Source organism: Rhinolophus hipposideros (genome assembly GCF_964194185.1).
Source record: "Rhinolophus hipposideros genome assembly, chromosome: 12".
Classification (NCBI taxonomy): domain Eukaryota; kingdom Metazoa; phylum Chordata; class Mammalia; order Chiroptera; family Rhinolophidae; genus Rhinolophus; species Rhinolophus hipposideros.
In genome coordinates this window covers 11,526,750-11,548,558 of record NC_138058.1, presented here as the reverse complement: position 1 = coordinate 11,548,558, position 21,809 = coordinate 11,526,750, and the positions used below count along the sequence as shown (strand labels likewise).

Here is a 21,809-nt window from a genome sequence, read left to right as displayed (position 1 = left end):
CTTCACATGGACACTGTGCTACGCAGACACAGGGACAACCCCTCTAGGAAACCAGGCTTAAATATAAAAACAAATCCAACGTGTCAAGACATCAGTAGTCACATACTGTGCGAGACACAGACTGTGGGGATTTCATCCAATCAAATTACTAAATAAATAAGCAAACAAAACCACCAACAGCTTCCGGGGTAAGAAGAATCTAGAGTTGCATCAATACAGTATCTACAATATATAGCAGTCAACAAAACTTTAAAGACATGCAAAGAAAAAAGAAAGTGTGACCCATTCTTGGGGGAAAAACAAAAGCAGTCAATAGAAATGGTCTGAGTGTTTCCAGATGTTGGATTTAGCAGATGCAGATTTCAAAACAGCTAGGATAAAAGAACTAAATAAAACCACATTTAAAGAATTAAAGGAAAGTGTGATGAAACTAATGCAGTGAATGGAGAAAATAAAGAGGTAGAAATTATAATACAAAATGGAAATTTTGGAGTTGAAAGTTCAGTAACTAAAATGAAAACTTCACTGGAGAGGCTCAACAGCAGATTTCTTACGGCAAAGCATCAGTGAACTTGAAGTTAGATCAATAGAAATCATCTAATCTGAAGAACAGAGAGAAAAAAGATTGAAGAAACCTGAACTCAGCCTCAGCGCATGAGCTATCATCAGGTATACCCAGGAAGAAAGCAGAGAGAAAAAGTGACAAAACAAGTAATGGCTTTCCACAAACTAGGAATAGAGGGGAACTTTTTCAACTTGAGAAATAACACCTACAAAAAATCTACAGCTAATATCGCACTTAGTGGTGAAAAACCAGATGCTTTCCCACAGGAGCAAGACAAGCATGTCTGTTCTCCCCACTCCTACAGTGTTTCCCCGAAAATGAGACCTAGCAGGACAATCAGCAAAAAAGAATATAAGACCCGGTCTTATTTTACTGTAAGACCGGGTATAACACAATATAATAAATATAACATAACATTATAATAATATAATATAATATAATATTGGGTCTTATATTCATTTTTGTTCCAAAAGACACATTAGAGCTTATTGTCTGGCTTGGTCTTCTTTTCAGGGAAACATGGTATTGAATGTCCTAGATGATGCAATAAAACACAAAAAAGAAAGAGTAGACAGATTGAAAGAAAATGGTCTTCGTTCACAGAGGACATAATTGTCAATTTAGAAAATCCCAAAGATTAACAACAACAATAAAAAAACCTCCTGGAACTAATAAGCAATTATAGCAAGGTTTCAACATACAAGATTAATATACAAACATCAACTGCTTTCTTATATCCCAGCAATAAAAAATTGGGATTTGAAATTTGAAATATCAATTACATTAGCAGCCCCCAAAATTAAATACTTAGGTATATATCTAACAAAATATGTACAGGATCTAAATGCAGAAACTACAAAACTGATGAAAGAAATCAAAGGTCTAAATAAACAGATACTTCATGATATCAGTTCTTCCCAATTTAATCTATAAATTGAGATGTCAATAAAACCTTTCAGTGTAATCAATTTTTTTAAAAACTATGAACATATTTTACTCTAATAAAAACTTAATTTAAAAGCTCACAACACATAAACAGCAACAATACGGCTTTAATTGAAGGACCTAGAACATAGAATAGAACCAGAAGACCTACCTACTCTGCTGAAGAGGGCACTAAAAGAAGCAAACATAAAAAAGTCACGTACGTAGAACTCAGAGGAACCGAGTGCATTGGGAAGAGGAGAGTGAGGCGGTGCCAGATACCACAGCCTACGAGACACAGAGGAGGCGAAGGGCACGTCTGCACCGAGCGCCAAGACCATTCTGGACCACGATGGTGTACAGGTGACACGCTGGCAGGGAGGTGACAGGAAGGGTCAGTGGGACAGCTAGAGATCATGGAATCCTGAGGCATTTAACCTAGAACCCATGGAACAGGTAAGGTTGTGGCAAAGGAGGTTAGGGAAGAAACATTTGCAAGAATAAAGGCCAATAATTTGGGGTGAATATTAAGCACTCAGGACAGTGATAACTTAGGAGATAAAGATGAGCTCAACCCTGGACCCCACGGAGATGTCTGGAGGAGAAATACAGAGTCGTACACAAAACTGATCTGTCCTTAACCTACACAACCTCTCAATGGGCTTCTGTGTGATTGACCTCTTTTCTCCTTCTGGATGCACTTCTCTCAATTGATTCCTTTGGCATCACAATTTCCTAACATTCTTCCGACATCACTAACTGTTCTCCTCTACTTGACCTCAGTGATGGAGTGTGACAGGGCCCAGTCCTCTAAGTGATCTCGCCCATTCCGACGACTTCAACTTCATCTGTATGCAGTAATATCAGAATGTGTATCTGGCCTGAGCATCTCACACAGCAGAGTCCTGATGTCCATCTCAGACTCCCTAATGCACCCGTCTCTTACTACTCTTTCACCGCACTGGCTGTATGTACTTTCAACACACCGAGCTCCTTCTTGCCCCAGGACTTTTATAATTGCTCTTTCTACAGCTGGGACTTCTCCTCCCTCTTTTTCTGGCTTCTTACCATTTAGGCTTCATTTCAACTGTCATCTCCTCAGAGAGGCCTTCTCTGACCACCTGTATCTAAATAGCCCTCACTCCCACCACCACCATTCTCCATCACATTAGCTTGTTTTACTGTCAGTCTTCATTGGTACCTGAAATAATCTAGTCTGTTCAGTTGCTGACCTCTTACTGTGTGACTCCCCCTCCTCCCTTAGCATCTCAATAAATGGGCTCTACGACAGCAAGGACGTCACCTATTTGTTCACCACTACAGGGTCTAGTTGATGAGTACCTCACACGTGCTCCATAAACATTAGGTGAATTAATAAGTTAACTAAGCTGAAGAGAGAAAAAGAAGCAATATGAAGACAGCTACTTACAAACCAAAGAGCACGATGCCCGTCGACCACTAGCAAACTGTAACTAGGACAGCACATTTCCCTCAAGATCTAGTCCATCCCTGTACTAGTTGAAGCAGGCAGACCACTACAGGCCTTGTTCAATGACTCTACTCTAGTTTAGCACAGAACTTCTGGACAGTACACAGAACACAAGAGGCACAATTCACATGCAGGACGAACGTCCCGTTATAAGGAAGTGACAGGAGGACGTGTGGAGTGTCCTATTTTTACTTTATCTTTAATCTTAGTTTTCTGATAAAAAAAAACCCAAGTTATCTTTCCTCTTGCACGCAATCAAGGCAGAAAGGGCAACGCTCATTTACCTTGAGAAGGGGCTTTGTTCTAGATAGGTTGATTAAGACTTTCTAGATCTTAATGAGCACACTAAAAGGTACCTTCCTTTCAGTGCTGCTTCAGCAAAAGCTTGCCACCACCTCGGGAAATGTTTCCTCTCCCCGTACCATTTATGCTCCCTCCTTAAAGCATTAACTGTCACTCGGCGCTGGTTTCACCTGTTTTACGAATGCCCTGGGTCACGCACTCTCTCGGGTACACAGGTGCACGATGATTCTGAATGACGGTTCTGGACCGTGGAGAGCTTCGCTTCCCAACACGACTGAATCTGCTGCCCTGCTCGGTGTGAACACGGTCAACCATTCTACCATTATCTTTCACTTCATTAATAGGGTGACTGCATCCAGGACTTACCTTTGCTTAGGACAGTCCCAATTTCCAACTGTTACCCCAGCAGAATTGTTAACAGCACCCTCTTTACTCTCAAGTGCCCCAACTTGAACAATAAATTATAGGATCACCCTAATTGTACAGGAAATAATGTCCATGGAAAACATTATCTGTAATCACACAACTGATTATGTGATCATAGAATAATCTGAACTTAATGAAAATCAACTAACAATAAAATTCCTATTACTAGATACCAAGAACTAAGTGTGCCCAAATACTGAAAATGAGGAATTTAGTGTGGATGTTAAGAGTCTGATAAAAATAACAAGTTTTTGCTACTTCAAGGAGACGTGTGCATCCGTATGCCCTTTGCAGCATGTTTACAATGGCCAAGGTGTGGAGGCAGCTGGGTGTCTGTCAGTGGATGAAGAGATAAAGAGGAGGTGGTACACATTTACAATAGAATATCGCTCGGCCATGGAAGGGAATGCGTTCTTGCCATCTGCAGTGGCATGGATGGACCTGGAGGGCACTGTGCTGACTGGAGTACGTCAGAGAAAGACAGATGCAACGTGATTTCGCTTATATGTGCAATCTAAAGAACAAAACGAACAAACAAATTCAGATACAGAGAACATTTGGATGGCTGCCAGATGGGAGGGGAGTTGGGAGGTGGGTAAAAAGGGGAATGGATTAAAAAGTACAAATTGGTAGTTACACAGTAGTCATGGGAATGTAGGGTATAGCATAAGGAATATAGTCAATAACATGGTAATGACGACCGTATGTATGGTGTCAGATGGGTACTAGATTTACCAGGGTGATAGATGGGAGGGGGTTGAGAGGCAGGGTAGAAAAGAAAAGGGGGAAGGGATTAAGAAGTACAACTTGGTAGTTTCAAATCAGCCATGGGGATATAAAGTAAAGCCCAGGGAACTAGTCGATAATATGGTAATAACGATGTATAGTGCCAAGTGGGTACTAGAGTAGTCAGGGGGACCGCTTCTTAAATTATATAACTGTCGGACTACTACACTGCATACCTGAAATTAATATAAATAATAGTGTATGTCAAAACAACAACAACAAAATAACTAAGTGATTAAAAAAAAGAGAGAGAACTGTTTTAAAAAATTAAAAAATAATGGAAGTTTCCATATCATGTGCTAAATATTATCTACCACGTATGTAGGGATAACAAAGTCATGTCTGCCATGCCATGAGCTAAACCGTAAAAGACAAGCATTTGAATGAACAAGGATTGAAAATGTTACACAAACAGTTTAGAGAAACTTGGACCAGAAGCTTGCTAGGAACTGAAACACAGAACGGTGGAAAAACGGCTATAGAGTGAGACCAGCAAAGATGGTAGAGCCGGGCCTGCCGGGGTGCGTCCCTCCCCAGACACTGAAATGATGGGAGTAGAAAACAATCAAGATGTTTTTATCTATCTATCTATACGGAATAATACTTGCATAATACTCTTACACATAGCATACTATTTGTGTAAATGTTTTAAAACACAAAATTATATATGTACACATATACATACCTATAATATATAGATGTTTATGTACACAAACCGATGTGTAAAAATGGACTAGAAGAGTACACAAACATGACGTGATTTGCCTCAGTTGAGGCAGGAGGTGGAAGTGAAAAATGGGTAGGAGATTTTAGGTAGATCTGCCATGTTTTATCTACTTAAAATGAAAGATTGGAAGTGAATATGAAAATCTAAGGGGAATGTACCTATATGATTCATTGTATTTTTCTGAAAACTTTGAAATTTCAAAAAATTGGGAGACATCGTCTCTGTCCTTCAGAAGCTCATTGTCTAGACTCAATCCTAGTTCATGTTTGCTGGCTGCTAACAATCCCTACTTCTTTTTGTAAGTATTCATGCTCACAAAGTACCCAATTAATGTCTGTTCCCAAATGTTCAGGTCTGTAATTTGCAGTATCCACATTCCTGTCCTTAAAAAAACAAAAACAAAAAAACCCCGTTTGCCTACATTTGCCCTTTAGCACTTCACCCTATCTTTAAAACTATTCCATTATCATTAACAGTGGAATGAAGCAAAAGAAAAAAGAAACAAAAAAACCAATCTCAAGAGAGCCAAAGTGACTTTTCTAAAATCAAAGAGCAAGCTACAAGAGAACCAACGCCTCTAGACTCTCATATCTCCCCAATGATAATACTGCCATTATTCCTCAGGAAAAGAAAACCATGAGCAGCATCTTAAATGTTATAACCTCTGCAGTTCACTTCTGAAAAGGGATCAAATCCTACTATTCCTGAGCAAGTCAGGCATTTATAATCTGTGGAGTTCTTTCTGGATCTGCTCTATGACTTAATTCAAATAATTTAGAAGTGAAAAATTCCACACTTTCCATGATATACCTGGCTCTCGGTATGACTCACTCATACAAAACGGTTTGAAAGTAACTTAAGTTACACACTGCAAATCTAAATACAAAAAAAACTGAGCACAAATATTGTCCCTAGTAAATTTATTTTTCACTGGGATACAGGTTAGCACTTCTGAAACTACTGTATGTATATACTGGGATTGAGCAAGTAAGTACTTATATTGGGAGACTAACCGACATGTTTTTTACTGCCAGAGACGGGTTATTAGCAAGGAGAAGCGGAGACTAGAATGAATACTATAGAACTAGATTAAAATCAGCAGGATCAGTATGAACTCACGGTGGTCATTTTTAAAAAAATATATACAGATGGATATATAATAGAAATAGACACAGCTGTGCATGTATCACACATCTATGTCCCTGCAATGGCCACAGAGAAGGGCCAGAATTGGAGATAGCAATGAGCACATGTTTATCCAAAGGAACTAGAGCTTCCTTTGGATAGTGGGACTTCCAGGGCTGGAGCAGGGTAAAGACAAGATGAACTGGAGCATCTTATGACTCCAGAAAATTAAAAATTGCTCAAAAACGAAATGGAGGCTCGATCAAGGTGGTGGTTGCACAACATTGTGAATGTACTAAATGCCACTAGACTGTTCACTTTAACATGGTAAATTTTATGTTATGTGAGTTTCACCTCAATAAATTTGAAAACAATGACAGGGGCATGTTGAAGGCACAAAAGCCAACTTGAAGAAGCTGCCAATGGCCACCACTAGGACAATTTAAACAACAAAATAGCTAATGATAATAAAGGATTATAATCCACAGAACTAAATAAATAGTTCATACTATCTGGAAGTTCATACTCATATAAAGAAATAAGAAATAAAGGAGAGAGAAGAGACATCTCTTCCTTTCAGCAGAGGACCAGTTAATAAGTTTGGAAGGAATGATGTAAATAGAAAATCATATTTGGCAAACACCACAGTAACAATTAATTGATGCAGACAAAAATCATCAATGGAGGTTAAAGCTTGTGGGCAAAAGTATGGTGAGAAACAGGACATCTGCTTAGTTTTAATGTATGACTCCACAAAACGCTTATGAATTACAAAAGAAAAAAAAAGTCACTTTACAGGAGAATCCAGGCAGACACCCCTTTAACCAAGTGATCAAAGTTAACAAAACCCATGACAGAACATGTTAACATCAGGCACCTCTTGATATAACGTACTAAGAAGGATACAGGTCATTTTTGTGGAATTCTTGCCAAAAATGCATTACCTCAATCTGATCATGAGAAATCATCAAACTCAAATTAAGGGACATTCTACAAAATAACTGGCCAAATATCTTCAAAAGTTCCAAGGACATAAAAGACAAAGAAAAACTGAGGGAAGTCCCTACAGTGGAGGAAACTAGGAAACACGACAACTAAACGCAATGTGGGATCTGGGGCTGGGTCCTAGAACAGAAGGACACTAGTGGAACAGCTGGCAAAATTTAAGTCAAGTTTGTAGATTAGTTCATAGCACGTATCAAAATCAACTTTTTGTTTTAGAAAATTGTACGCTGTGGTTATGTAAGTTGTTCATATTACGGGTTATGAAGGAATTCTGTGTGCTACTTCTTCAAATTTACTGTAAATCTAAAATTATTTCAAAATAAAGAAATTAAGGAACACATTTATTACACTTTAGCTTCCTGTTTGACTTATTTATGGTTTTTTAGCTGTCTCCCTCCCCACCTTCACACTAGTGCAGGGGTTTTCCTCTGATATAGTCACTAATGTAATCCAAACCTCTTAACATGCAAAAAAAGGCACTCAACAGACACTATTACACAAGCTCAGTGAGCCAGAACCATGATAGTGTACTCCAAATCCTAGACTTACTATTAATTTTCCTTATATCCTGTTTGAAAGCTTTGCTTATTCCATAAAGAAACACTAAAAGAAACCAAAATCTAAAAGATTCTGTTCATTACTTTTGTTCACAAATAAGAGACATAGTTTTAAACAAAATGCTTTATTTAGTGTCTATATTTTTATAGCTAACAGGATATGACATCTGCTCTTTTCATATATTTTCACGCACCAAGACTCTCCCTTGGGTGCTGTGTGCTAAGAATACTGAAGGCCCAGCAGCCCTTCCTCCAGCTAATCAGGCAGTGGTTCCCCACCAGGACAGGCAGAGCCAAGAGAACCTCAGGCTACTGACCCTCTCCTCTCTCCTAACCTGGGGCTCGGCTCCTAGAGTGGAAAGAAGCCTGTCATTGTCTCCACCCCCACCTCAAGAGCCCTGGCTCAGAAATTTTGCCTGGGCAGGGAAAGCGGGCCATTAAACAGACAGCTCTTAGTCTCCCAACGGAACTAGCTTCATTTGCAACAGAGCATGGAGGAGTTTAAACCTAAAGCCCCCTCAAAAATAGTGGAGGCTGGAAAGGAAGGAACTGGGAGAATTAAGGATCTAATGAAAATACACCCTAGATTGTAGGTGGCTAGTTTGCAAGAGAGAAACAGGGAAAGTGACCGCTAGCAGGAGCCTTCCTGGAGTCAGAAATAATAAACACTGAACTCAGAAACAATTTCTTCAAAGGAACCCCAATGTGATTAGATTAGTTTGTGGACAGTATGCTCTAGTGCATCATTGTAAACAACAGAACAATCAGCCAGCAATTAGTGCAGAGGTCAATGAAAGCATGGAAGAGAACCCTACCAGGAACAACGGTCTTCCTGGGATGATTTGGGGCACAATCAAACAAGAGACTAAACCTTGGGGGAAGGGAGGGAGAGGAAGGACAGGATTTAACAGGTAACAATTTCAAAGCAGCTATTATAAATATGCTCACAGAACTAAAGAAAAGCTTCACTAACGAAGTAAAAGAAGGTACGGCAATGGTGCATCAAATAAAGAATACCAATAAAGAGACTGAAATTTTAAGAAAGAACCAAATGGAAATTCTGGAGTTGAAAAGTATAACAGAAATAAAAAATTCAGTAGAGGCCTCCACAGTAGATCTGAACTTGCAAAAGAAAGAATAAGCAGGACTCTTGAAGAATTCAGCAAGATTCAGAAGACAGATCAACAGAGATTATGTAAACTGAAGAAACAAAAAAAAAAAAGGAAAGAAAAAGAAAGAAAAATGAACAGAGCTTCAGAGAAATTTGGGATACCGTTAAGTATACCATCGTAAATGTAATGGAAATACCAGAGGAGAAGAGAAAGGTAAAAAAAATATTCAAAGAGAAATAATGACTGACTACTTTTTAGTTATTGAAGGACAATAATCTACACATCTAGGAAGCAACAAACAGACCCATCAAAACCCACAAACAGATACATCATGGTAAAAATGATAAAAGTCATACACAAGAGAATCTTGAAAGCAACAAGAGAAAAATTATGCATTACTTACAAGGGAACGCCAGTAAGATCAATAGTGACTTCTCATCAGAAATAATGGCAGCCAGAAAGCAGTGGGATAACATAAAGTGCTAAAAAAAAAAACAAACAAACCCCAAAACAAAACAAAAACCCCACCAATAACAAAAACCCTGTCAACAAAAACTCCTATATCCAGCACAGCTATTTCTCAAAAATGAAGGTAAAAAAATATATATATACATATATATATCCCCCCATCTCCCTCCCTCCCCCCAAAAAATGGTAGAATTCATTGCTAGAAGACCTGCCTTACAAGAAATACTAAAGGAAGCTCATATCAGGCTGAAAGCAAGTGATCCTAGACAGTGATTCAAATCCACACAAAGAGCAAGGTTGGTTGAACATCTAAAAATCAATTAATGCAATATATCTTAATATAAAACAAAAATCACTCAATAGATGCAGGAAAGATATTCATCTCAATAGATGCAGGAAAAGAATTTGACAAAATCCAACACTCTTTCATGATAAAAAACAATCAGCAAAATAGGAATAAAAGGCAACTTCCTTAACCTAAAATAAGAACATAGTCTTAAAAACCACACCTAACACCACACTTAAATGTGAAAGTCTGGCTGATTTCTCTTTAAGATAAGGAACAAGAGAGGATGTCAGCTCTCACCACTTCTATTAAACACTATAATGAAGGTTCTAGCCAGGGAAATTAAACAAGAAAAAAATTAAAAGCATCCAGATTGGAAAGGAAGAAATAAAATTATTTCTATGCACAGATGGCACGATTCTGTATGTAGAAAATCCTAAAGAATTCACTAAAAACCTATTTGATCTAATAAATAAGTTCTGCAAGGTTGCAGAATACAAGATTAATATACAGAAATAAGTTGCATTTCTATACACTTGCAATGAACAAACTAAAATAAAATTAAGAAAACAATTCCATTCAAAATATCATCAGAAAGAATAAAATAGGTATAAATTTAACAAAAGCATAAAAATTATACTATGAAAACATAAAAAATTGTTGAAAGAAATTAAAGATAAAAATAAGTGGAAAAACATCCCATGTTCATGGACTGGAAGCCCACACTGTTAAGATGGTAATACTACCCAATCTGATCTATAGTTTCAATGCAATTCCTATCAGAATCCCAATTGACTTTTTTACTTACATTAACAAGCTGATTCTGAAATTCATATGAAATTGCAAGGGACCCAAAATATTGAAAACAATCCTGGAAAAGAAGAAAGCAACAGCACTTATGTGTCCCTATTTCAAAACTTACTACAAAGCAATGATAATCAATACAGGAATAAAAGTGGGTTCAAGATGGTGGCATAGGAAGAAAGGTCTTTAGCTGACTTCCTCCCACGGACACACCATATGAAACAATTCTCCTTGGAAAAGACCTGAAAACAAGCAGAACAGCTCTTCTACAACAAAGGATAAAAAGGCCACAATTTGGGTAAGAGAGGCAGAGACGCAGTCTCACCAGGAACCACGTCCCAGCATAGCAACCCACAAGACAGAGGGATACATAGAGCTACTCCCCAAGGAGCAAAGGGTTCAAGCTCTACATCAAGCACCCCAACTCTTGGGACCTGCACCAGAAAGATGAGTCCCCAAAACAGGTGTTTTTGAAAACCAATGGAGCTTACATCCAGGAGACCCAGGACTGTAGGAAACTGGGACTCTGCTCTTCAAAGGCTCGCACACAGACTTACATACTTCAAATGCCAGTGCAGAGGCAGCAGTTTAAAAAATTCCTAGATCATCTGTGAGGAAGATTCATGAACTAATCTTAAAGTGTATGCAGGAAAGACAAGAATCTGTTGAAACTCTCTCTCTGGGGAAAAAGGTGCTGGTGGGCACAGTTCTTGGCACTCATCACCTTGCTCACACTAATTGCCCCATACCAGCCGCTCCCCTGTGGCTTCTTCTCCCACCCTGCTGGCCCGGTGCTCTTCTGCCCGTTTCTGCCCCCGCCCAACCCAGTAGGGTTGGGGGAGGCTTCCTCAGTACTGTGTTCCTCTGTTGTGGTCCTGCCCCAGCATGTAAACCAGAGAATGCCCCTTGAACACCGGGGTGCTCATGGCCAGAGGGGCTTGCATTTCTGAGCCCCATGGGAACAATCTGAGAGCTAGTTCTTGGCAGGCTACCTCCCCTACTGCATTGCACAGACAAAAGACTGAAACACACTTCCAGTCTTCTAATGACCATTCATTTAAGACTTGGAGAGATGGCTGTTTTGCCTAATACACAGAAATATACACAGTCAAGTAGAATGAGGAAATAAAGGAATATGTTCCAAATGAAAGAACATAACCCCCATTCCATAGAAAACTTTTAATAAAATGAAGGTAAATAACTTACCTGATTCAAAGTAATGGTCATAATGATGCTCACCATTCTCGAGAAAAGAATGGATGAACACAGAAAGAAAGAAATTATGTTTTCAACAAAGAGAAAACATAATAAAGTACCAAACAGAAGTCACAGAGCTGAAAAATACAATCACTGAACTGAAAATTACACTAGAGGGGTTCAACAGCAGAGGAGATGAAGAAGGATCAGTGACCTGGAAGATAGGGCAGTGGAACAAACACAAATAGAGCAGCCAAAAAAAAAAAAAAAGAAAGAAAAATTTTTTTTTTGAGTGAAGATAGTTTAAGGGACTTATGGGACAACATCTAATGGAACAACATTGACATTATAGGGATCCCAGAAAGAGAAGAGAAAAAGTAGGCAGAAAGCTTATTTGAAGGAATGATGTCCAAAAACTTCCTTAACCTGAGGAAGGAAACAGACATCCAAATTCGAGATGCCCAGAGAGTTCCAAACAAAACAAAGCCAAAGAGATCTACACAAAGACACATTATAATTAAAATCACAGATTTAAAAGTTAAAGATAGAGAGAATCTTGAAAAGCAGCATGACTAAAACAACTTGTTATATACAAGGGAACACCCATAAGACAATCAGCAGACACGAACAGAAAATGTATGCTGACTGACAGCAAGGTGTTGTGCCAGAAAGCCTATACAAAGACTTCAGCAAGAGACCTCCTGATACAAGGGACAACCAGCCATTTATAGCAAGTAAATGATACTCTGTGACGTATCGCCAGGTCAAAAGTAGCCTAACACTATATCGCAGCGCCTATGCCATTCATCTTATTTCATCTCATCATGTAGCCACTTTATCATCTTACATTGTAAGAAAAAGGTAAATACAGTACAATAAGATATTTTGAGAGAGACATTCATAAAACTTTTATTACGGTATACTGTTATAATTGTTCTACTTTACTATTGTTGTTAATCTTTTATTGTGCTTAATTTATAAAACTTTATCATAGGTATGTATATATAGGAAAAACATAGTATGTATAGGGGTTGGTACTATCCACAGTTTCAGGCATCCACTGGAGGTCTTGGAACATATCCCCTGCAGAAAGGGGAACTACTCTATGCACCCCAATGTTCATTGCACCAGTATTTACAACAGCCAAGATATGAAAACAACCTAAGTGTCCATTGATGGATGAATGAATAAAGAAGATGTAGTATATATACAATGGAATACTACACAGCTATAAAAAGAAAATCTTGCCATTTGTGACAATATGGATGGATCTAGAGGGTATTATACTAAGTGAAATAAGTCAGACAGAAAATGACAAATACTGTATGGTTTCACTTACATGTGGAATCTAAAAAGCAAAACAAAAGAACAAACAAAACAAAAATTCAGATACAGAGAACAGACTGGTGGTTACCAGAGAAGAAGGGGGTTGGGAGTGGGCAAAACTGGTAGAGGGGGTCAATGGTATGGTGATGGATGGTAACTGGATTTATTGTGATCACTTTGTAGTGTATACAAATACCAAATTATAATGTTGTGCCTCTGAAACTTACATAATGCTATATACCAACTTTATCTCAATAAAGAAAAAAAGTGTGGTACTAGCCCAAGGAAGACCAATGCAATAAAACTGAGAGTCCAGAATTAAGTCTATACATCTATAATCAACTGATTTTCAACAAGAATGCCAAGACCAGTCAATGGGGAAAAATAGTTTTTTTAACAAATGGTGATAGGACAACTGGGTAGCCACATGCAGAAGAATGAAGCTGGGCCTTTACTTCCCCCCATACACAAAAATTAACTTAAAATGGATCAACAGCAAAAATGATTAAATAGAAGAAAACATAGGAGAATCTTCACGCACTTGGATTTGGCAATGGATTGTAGATCCAAAGCACAAGCAACAACAACAAAAAACAAACTGAACTTCATCAGAATTAAACTATTTTGTGCTTCACAGCACACCATCAAGAATGTGAATAGACAACCCACAGAAAGGAAGAAAATATTTGTGAATCATATATCTGATAAGGAACTTGTATCTAGAATACGTATACAAAAAACTCTTACAATTTAAAAACCCATTTCCTAAAACAGGCAAAGGATCTGAATAGACATTTTCCCAAGGAAGATATACAAATGGCTAACAAGAACACTAAAAGCTGCTAGACATTATTAGTCATCAGGTCAAGTAAAAACCACAATGAAATACTGCTCCACAACCACTGGGGTAGTAGAATCAGAAAGCCAGATAACAAGTGTTGTCAAGAACATGAAGAAATAAGTAGATGTGATTGGCAGAGGAATGCATACCCTGCTAGAGGAATGCACAATGGTCCAGCTGCTTTGGAAAACAGTCTGGCAGCTCTTCAAATGATTTAACATAGAGTTACCATATGACCAGCAATTTCACTCCCAGGAGAAAATCCACCCCTCCCCCCAAAAAAAACAAAGGAAGTGTATGTCCACACAGAAACGTGTACATGAATGTTGTGTGTCCCCATGGACAGGAACCTACAACTGCTTGCTCAGTCCTCCCAGCTTCTGGAGTGTGCCTGACCAAAGTAGGAGGTTTATGAGCGGCCGTCCCCCCACCAGCAAGGAAGACATGTACTTAACTCTCGTCCCACTTTCCCAACTTTCCCAGCCTGTCTACGCCACATAGGGGGAATTCTGCCTCATTTTTATGTGGGAATTCTGTATACTCAGCTGGCACTGGTACCCTTGTTCAAATTCCAGCTTCCCTGGCTGTGTTGCTGACATCCTCCCAACTTACGCCAATCCCATGGACCAGCTTGTGTGTTTTAACAAGTGGTAAATGAAGACTGAAACAAGCTATACTTCTAGGAACTGCACTGTTGATTGCCTGCTACACCCTCAGATGGTCTAGGAATCTTATGTGTCAATCCCAGGGAGCATCTCAGAATTCCAAAGCACAAATACTCTCCACCCTTTCAGAATTCGTGGCTGCACACACAGCTCCCTCTACCTGACCTGTCCACTGTCCCTTACTCTGCCTGGTATTGCCTTCACATTTACTCTTCTTCTGGGAAGTGTCTCAAAAATTTGTAGCCTCTGTCTCTGCTCTTCTGGGTCATAGATCAATAGATAAGAGCATAATCTCTAGAATTGGCAGGTCTCAGTTCCACCTTCACTCCACCACTTAATGCATGACCTTGGCAAGTTTCTCAGCCACTCTGCTTTGGTTTTCTCATCCACAGAAAGGATGTAATAACAATAATCCTATAATTAAACTATTATTTCAGCAATGTCAATGACTATGGAAACCATGCTTTCAAAATAAAAATCACAGTACATGGTTTATATGCATATGGGAATATCTGAAATCAGGTCTGTTCCAGAAAACCCGAGTGTCTGACTGCCAGAACAATCTAGAAAGAATCCAAATGCTCAGCAGTTAGGGTGGTTACATAAACAATAGGATTACAACACGGGATTTTACATAACCATAACAGAAGACCTCTGTTGATACCTGAAAAAGACTGGACAAAACACTAAGCAGAAAAACAGCATAAGAGGATGCATGGAAGGATTACACAGCTGTTCGAGTGATAACCAAAAAGAACACTTTTCGTGTCTGTATCTAACACCACATAGTAAAAGAATCTTATATTGTTTAAATCAATTTTGATTCTAAAGACAGCTTAATAAAAAAAAAATGCTTATAATGCCCTTACATAAGAAACAAGAACAGTGGAACAGAGATTCCAAAACTTATAATCCCTTAAATTACACACAGTGAGAAGAAAGGTAAAGTTTCTCCATTACTATAACTCTCTGAATAAGTACGTTTCCTGATAAGGAAAAAAAACACATATACTTTTCTTATGGTCATTCCCTTATTTCAAGAGTAAATCTTAGGGGCAATCAACAGCTTGATTAATTACCTGTTTGAAGTTCTTCCCAAGGAAATCTCCCTTTGGCACAATTTAAAAAGGAAATCTAAAATGTATATATTTGTCCACGAAGAAGAAAGGTCTTCAACAAGTTTTTCATTCATTTTTCCCCAAAGAGATTCCCCACACAAATTAGACCTCAACTCACGGAAAAAAAAAGAGAAAAAGAACACCACACTCGTTCAAAGCACAGAGCATGTGCTTTTTTCACTTATATCAGTTCACTACACACACACACACACACACACATACCCTCAGAAAAAACTTAAGTCATGAATCCATCTTTTCAGTTATCCTCATACAAGTCAAATCAATGCGGGCAACGGCAGCTTCAAATAACCAGGTGACAATGATTACTCTAACTTGACTGTAACAAACCGAATATGCACTCATCTCAACACCTCCATCCTTCTTGCCTCAACAGTCCTTAGATTACCACAAGGAAAGGAGAGGTAAAAATTGTGGGTAGGATTTACTCCAAATAATTTCTCTTCCAAAAGAGCAAAAAACAAAAACCCATTATTCCTGAATACAATTCCAGTCACTGAACAGATAACCTTCTTGGAAAACACAGTTCAACAGTCCAAACACAATTAATCTTTTAAAATTTAAAAAATTTTCTAATCAGAACTTCTCCCCCACTTCATAAATATCTTTGCCTCAAGAGCAATCTGTCAATCTAGGCGGTTTAAATTATTAACTACACAGCACCAAATCATTAGTATAAGCAGCATATAAATTTCATGAAGGCTCTGGCTGTGTCCTTTTAGGCATTTTATACAACATCCAGTACAAGGATGCTTGTCAAACATTTATGATGTTTACTAATAAAAATAAAATGCCCAAACAAAAGTCTTCATCATTCAACGTGGCCATCCCATATAACATAACCCACTGATCATTATCTGTTCCTCTGAGTGCAATTATAAGAAATCGAAAACAAAACAAACCCCATTCAAATTAGAAATGCTCTGTCTCCTCTGTCCAGAAAGAAACTTCCGGGCCACGAGCAGATAGCATGCAACATGCAGACTGCTGAGGTATTTAACCTCAGCATATATGCATCGTTAACAAAGCAAAAAGCCTAGTACATTTCATGGACATTTTTGGAGATATTTGCCTTACCTTTCCCATTTTGCCATGTACTATACCAAGATAAAGTAAGGAACGAAGTGATGAAAGCTAAAACAGTGGCTACAGTTCCATTTCGGAGCCTCATCTCATTTCACCATCACACTGGTTCATACATTTATGAAGTCAACTGAATCCAGCACTCCTGGTTCGGGGCCAATCAAAATAATCAGTAGGAGAGGTTCATTTCAGATGCTCTGCAGAATAAGTGTGACAACACCACGAGTCACAACTGCTATTCAGAACTGTCTTCACAGTCTTCATAGGTTGATGTCTCAGGCTTTTTTCTGAACCAAGAGGAAAACAGAAAGAAAAACTTGCTCAGTAATACAAAATATTGGTTTCTTTATTTGTTAGTGACCATTACAAGCAGACTTTTGGTGGAGCTACAATGTATCAAGATTATCCCCACATCTAAACCAGTCATTATACTAGAATTATATGGTTCTTCTCCTCTGGAGAAAAAAGCTTCGAACTGCATATGTTCCATCCTCCTTGGTTTGGTTTTGTCGGTGAGAAGAAAGTTATGGCTACTTATTTAAAGAGGGAAACTGGGGGGCCACATATTCCTAACTGAGAACTCTCATGATCACACAATGGTTCCTGAGTAACACAATCTTCACCCTCTTCAGTCTTCCTATTATGCAATAATACTGTTTAAAAAACTTGAGAAAACTGACAGACTACACAACATGTAAGGGTCAAAAGCCCCGGGTTCTGGATCTGGGTCCATCGCTGCTTACAGGACTTCGGTATGTCACTTATCTAGGCCTTATCGGTTCACCCACAAAATAAGAAAACAACCTGTCCTGGCCCCTTACACATGTCAAAAGTCTGAAAAAGGTTAGTTATTGCTGTTATTTACCATCATCATAGAATAAATGTAGTTTTTCCCACAGATTAACCTACTCCCAAGGTGGAAATTTGGAATATTTAGGCATTTAGAAAATGCAGCCATCCAGCCAGGATACTGTGTGACCTAGAACCCATCCCTTAGCATTGCTTTAACTCAGAAAATCCAAGAGATCGCCACCCATTTAATAAAGCTGTTGAGAAACTGGAATGAAATGAAGTCAGGAGAAGCACCTAAGCATGGCTGCCTACCACATAATAGGTTCTCAATAAATGTTAAGTGTATTAAAAATAAAACCAAACAAAAAAACTGCAGCCCGCTACTGGTTCAGTGCACTCTATGCACAGCATGTCTACCTCCCTGGGAGCATGTCAGTCACACAGATGTACATTGATCCCTGGTGGCCTCAAGGGGACCACAAGATGCACTTGGCAATATACCAAATGACACTCTAGTGGGGTGAGTTAATGCACCTCCAAAAATGCTTCACAAGCCCAAGGGACAATTCCCTCAGTAGAAGAATATGGCTGATTCAATTGGCCATTTGTAGGCAATTCAAAAACTACCATCTCAGCTACTTTGCAAAACTGAACGTTACCAGAAATCTCTACTAGTGAAGACAGATCACTAGGGCATAGCATTAGTAATAATAATCACAGATACTACAACTCACTGAGTGTTTCCTGTGCTGGGTCCACTGTATGTTTAAAATCTTTGCAAAATCCCGTGAGGCAGGCATTATTAATCCTATTTTACGCACAAGGAAATGAACCCAATGAGAACCTTAACGTGTATGACTTCAATGTCTAAGATCTAAGTTCTTACCTACTACCCTTTGCCTCTCAAACTCGGCCACCTGCACCCTAACACTCAGAAGGCAAGTGCCAGGGACACTGCAAGTCTCAGGTTACACTGAAGAATGTTCCGGAGGTGTTGGTAACTTCACCCAACAGTTTAAGGCTGAATTTTAAAAATTTTTATATTCCATAACAAATATGGGTCTATTATGGGATAAGCTTCAAAATGCATAGGAAATTTCAAAGTTTAAACTTACCACTTTAAACAAATTTCTCACTTCCTGTAGCCTTTGGCTAAGCTCCGCTACCGCCCCACATACACCCTCAGGCTTGTATGTTAACCTTCCTAGGCCAGAAGCTCTAACGGTGGTATAATATTCTAGAAGCACTGAACGCCTTCCCCTGGCTTCTTGCTTACTTTTACTATCTGCAAACAAGGAACTCCAAAGATATTCTCACTTACAAGTTATCACTGTTTTCTAAACCCAGAGTTATTCACCTTCTATAGTTAAAACAAGTTAACATCAAAAACGTCCATGTTTACAATTCAGAATTTAAAATCTTCATGGTGAAATTCTCTAATTTCAACTAAATTCCATAAATTGCCTCATATCTTGTTTCATATCAATAAGCACCTAATAATGAGGTCCGGTTATAAAAAGAGAAGTGATAACTCAGTGACTTATATAACTTGGAATTTTAATCCTGGGGTGGCATTATATAAAAATGAATGTAACTTTCTGTTGCTATATACTTAGCCCTACTTTAGTTCAGAGGAAGGATTTTTGTCCTAGTAAAAAAATCTAAGTATACAGGCTATTAGAGTAAATATTCAGTTAATAATCATGGGGAAGTACAGAAGCAGAGAATCATAAAATTAAGGATATTTTACAATACAATTTTATTAAATACAAATAAAGCCCATATAAAATTCAATATAAATGTGTACACACGATTTAAGTGAATGAACTCTAAAATCAAAGTATTCTACAGATATACTATTGATAATTTGTGAAAAACACAAGAAATATTAAATACTGGATCCAGGAAGTTATTAAGCTCAGGTTTGAAGAACATGTTTAAAATGAATTCTAACAAATATGACCTGAAATTCTGCGGGAGAAATAAAAGAGCATTTTACTCAGATAAGGATGCAGTCATACATTTTTAATTAGGGTTTCCAAACTAATGAAGTTTAACTACACGGTACAAATGCAGTGCTCCAGACAAGAAAAAACTAATGATCCCCATGCTCTTAAACCAGAAGGGGCAGTTAGGTTCCTAGGCTGGACAACCACAAGCCCTTTGGATGGACTGATCACCCAAAAGACAAAGTGACCCATATTTTTATCAGCGCCTACATTTGCAAAAATTTTAGTCTGAGACTTTACACATTAGAATCCTTAACGACAAAAAACGGGTACCGTGTTTCCCCGAAAGTAAGACCAGGTCTTATATTAAGGTTTGCTTCAAAAGACGCATTAGGGCTTATGTTCAGGGGATGTCATCCTGAAACATCATGGTAGGGCTTATTTTCCAGTTAGGTCTTATTTGCAGGGAAACATGGTAGTGGCTAAAATTACTAGTCATCTTGTCCATCCAGACAAAGATGAGTGGAACTTTCAACTATAGAGCTCAGACAGAAAAATCTGTTTTATTAACAGATCTTTAAGAGCCGCAGTCCTGTGTTTTATTATTAGATAATAAATTATTTTAAAGTGTTCTCTGAAATAGTCAATGTTCCACAGCTGAGAGCACCTCTGAACACTTGGCCAATTCCTTAATTACCATCACACAGACAGGCCAGAGGTGCCTGAAGAAAGGCACAATCGTGAAATCCAAGACATAAACTCTGTAACTTTACACACCGCCGTTATGTTCAAGTTCATTCATGTTACACTTATTAAAGGATTACTATTTTTATTTATTACAGCTTACACCATTTCCTCATCCAGTGAGTTTCTGGATTTACACGTGTGACCTAAAGAAACTAATGCCAGGGTAACCTGGTGGCAAAACTATTTTTTTTATAAAACATCCAGAAAAATAAAGGTAAACCACAAAACGCCTGTCTCTAAATTTAGCTTCTAAATTCAAACGAACAACGTTGTCAGTATCTTTGATCAGAACTCGTCCCTCAGCAAAAAAAAAAGCACAACAGCAGCATCTATGGAAAGCATTCCACACACACGGTGCCTGCCCCTATTTCGCAGTTCGGATTGTAAGCAATGAACGGGCTCCAGAGAAAACACCCGCTGCGAGAAATAACAGCGGGCGCGCGAGTGGTGTGACCGCCAGCTCATAAAACACGCCCGCGAGACACCTCCTGGTCCACTCATGGAATCACCTGCACCCAACCTAAGGGTCCCACGTGCAGCTCCCGCCCGAAGGGGGGCTGAGGCCTGGGGCGGACAGGCTGCTCTTTCACATCGGACCATCGCCAGGTCCTCACTTTGTAGGAGAATTCGCTTCCCAGGCTGCAAGCCTCCTCCGCCCCGGTGGGGCGCAGCCCTCGCCTCCGGGCCCGGGACCGCCGGGCCCCCGCCTCACCTGCCCCGCGGCCCCATGGAGGCGCCGGGGCCCGACGCGGGCCCTCCGGCAGCCCGGTCCCGTCCCCGGGAAACTCTCCCGCCCCTTCCGTACCCCCAAACCCACTCTTCCCTTCACTTTGCCCCAAAGTCGACAAACCCCGCCGCACGCACCAGGCGCCCGGCCCGCTACCGGAGCGCGCGCCCCTCCGAGGGGCAGCGGAGGCGGGGGCTGATGGAGTTGCCAGGACGGCCGGCCCGCGCCCCGCGGCCCAGCCCGCGCCCAACCAGCCCCGCAGCAGCCCGCGCCGCGCGAGCTCCCGGCCCGGCCGCGGCGCAGGCGGCTCCGTTACCAGCAGGTGGATCTCCCGTGATCCCGCGCCTCAGAGCCAGGCAGACGGCGCCGCCCCTCCGCCCCGCGCCCCTCCGCGCAGCCGCTCTGTGCCCCTAGCTCCAGGCCGCGCGCGCCCCACCGCCGCCGCAAGCCCCTCACCAGCCTCTGGCGCTGCCGGTCCTGCCGCGGCTGCCGCCGAGGCTGCTTTGGCCGCGGCTGCCGGGCGCCCCGCCTCCCCGCCGCTGGAGCGCCGGCTGCCCCGCCCCCGGCCCCGCCCGCGACCCCGCCAGTCATTGGCCGCCGGGGCAGCGCGCCGGCCACTGTGCGCCCCCACGCGGCCGAGCGGTCCGCGTCAGTGGCCCGCCCGGCTGTCATTTAGGGGTGCGTGTCGCTGCCTATATAAATCTCGTGAGATCGAGCCCCCCTTTCATTTAATGTCACTGCGGGGTCTGGAGCGGAGTCGAGGTCTCCC

General features: G+C 40.2%; 1 protein-coding gene across 7 annotated transcripts in view; it reads right to left on the bottom strand.

Moving 5' to 3' along the window:
- MGAT4A (alpha-1,3-mannosyl-glycoprotein 4-beta-N-acetylglucosaminyltransferase A) overlaps positions 1 to 21,598 on the bottom strand; it is an 88,592-nt gene extending 66,994 nt beyond the window's left edge. For 4 of the 7 annotated variants that reach the window (XM_081068477.1, XM_081068482.1, XM_081068481.1 and 1 more), the window contains exons 1-2: positions 21,497 to 21,598; positions 16,820 to 17,112 (exon numbers count right to left, since the gene is read on the bottom strand). In XM_081068477.1, the coding sequence (XP_080924603.1) occupies positions 16,820 to 16,913 (94 nt within the window). In that variant the 5' untranslated portion in view covers positions 16,914 to 17,112; positions 21,497 to 21,598. Of the gene's footprint in view, positions 1 to 16,819; positions 17,113 to 21,177 lie in introns of all 7 variants that reach the window. The other 3 variants (XM_081068478.1, XM_081068483.1, XM_081068479.1) reach the window with 3 other exon arrangements.
- Positions 21,599 to 21,809: the final 211 nt, after the last annotated feature.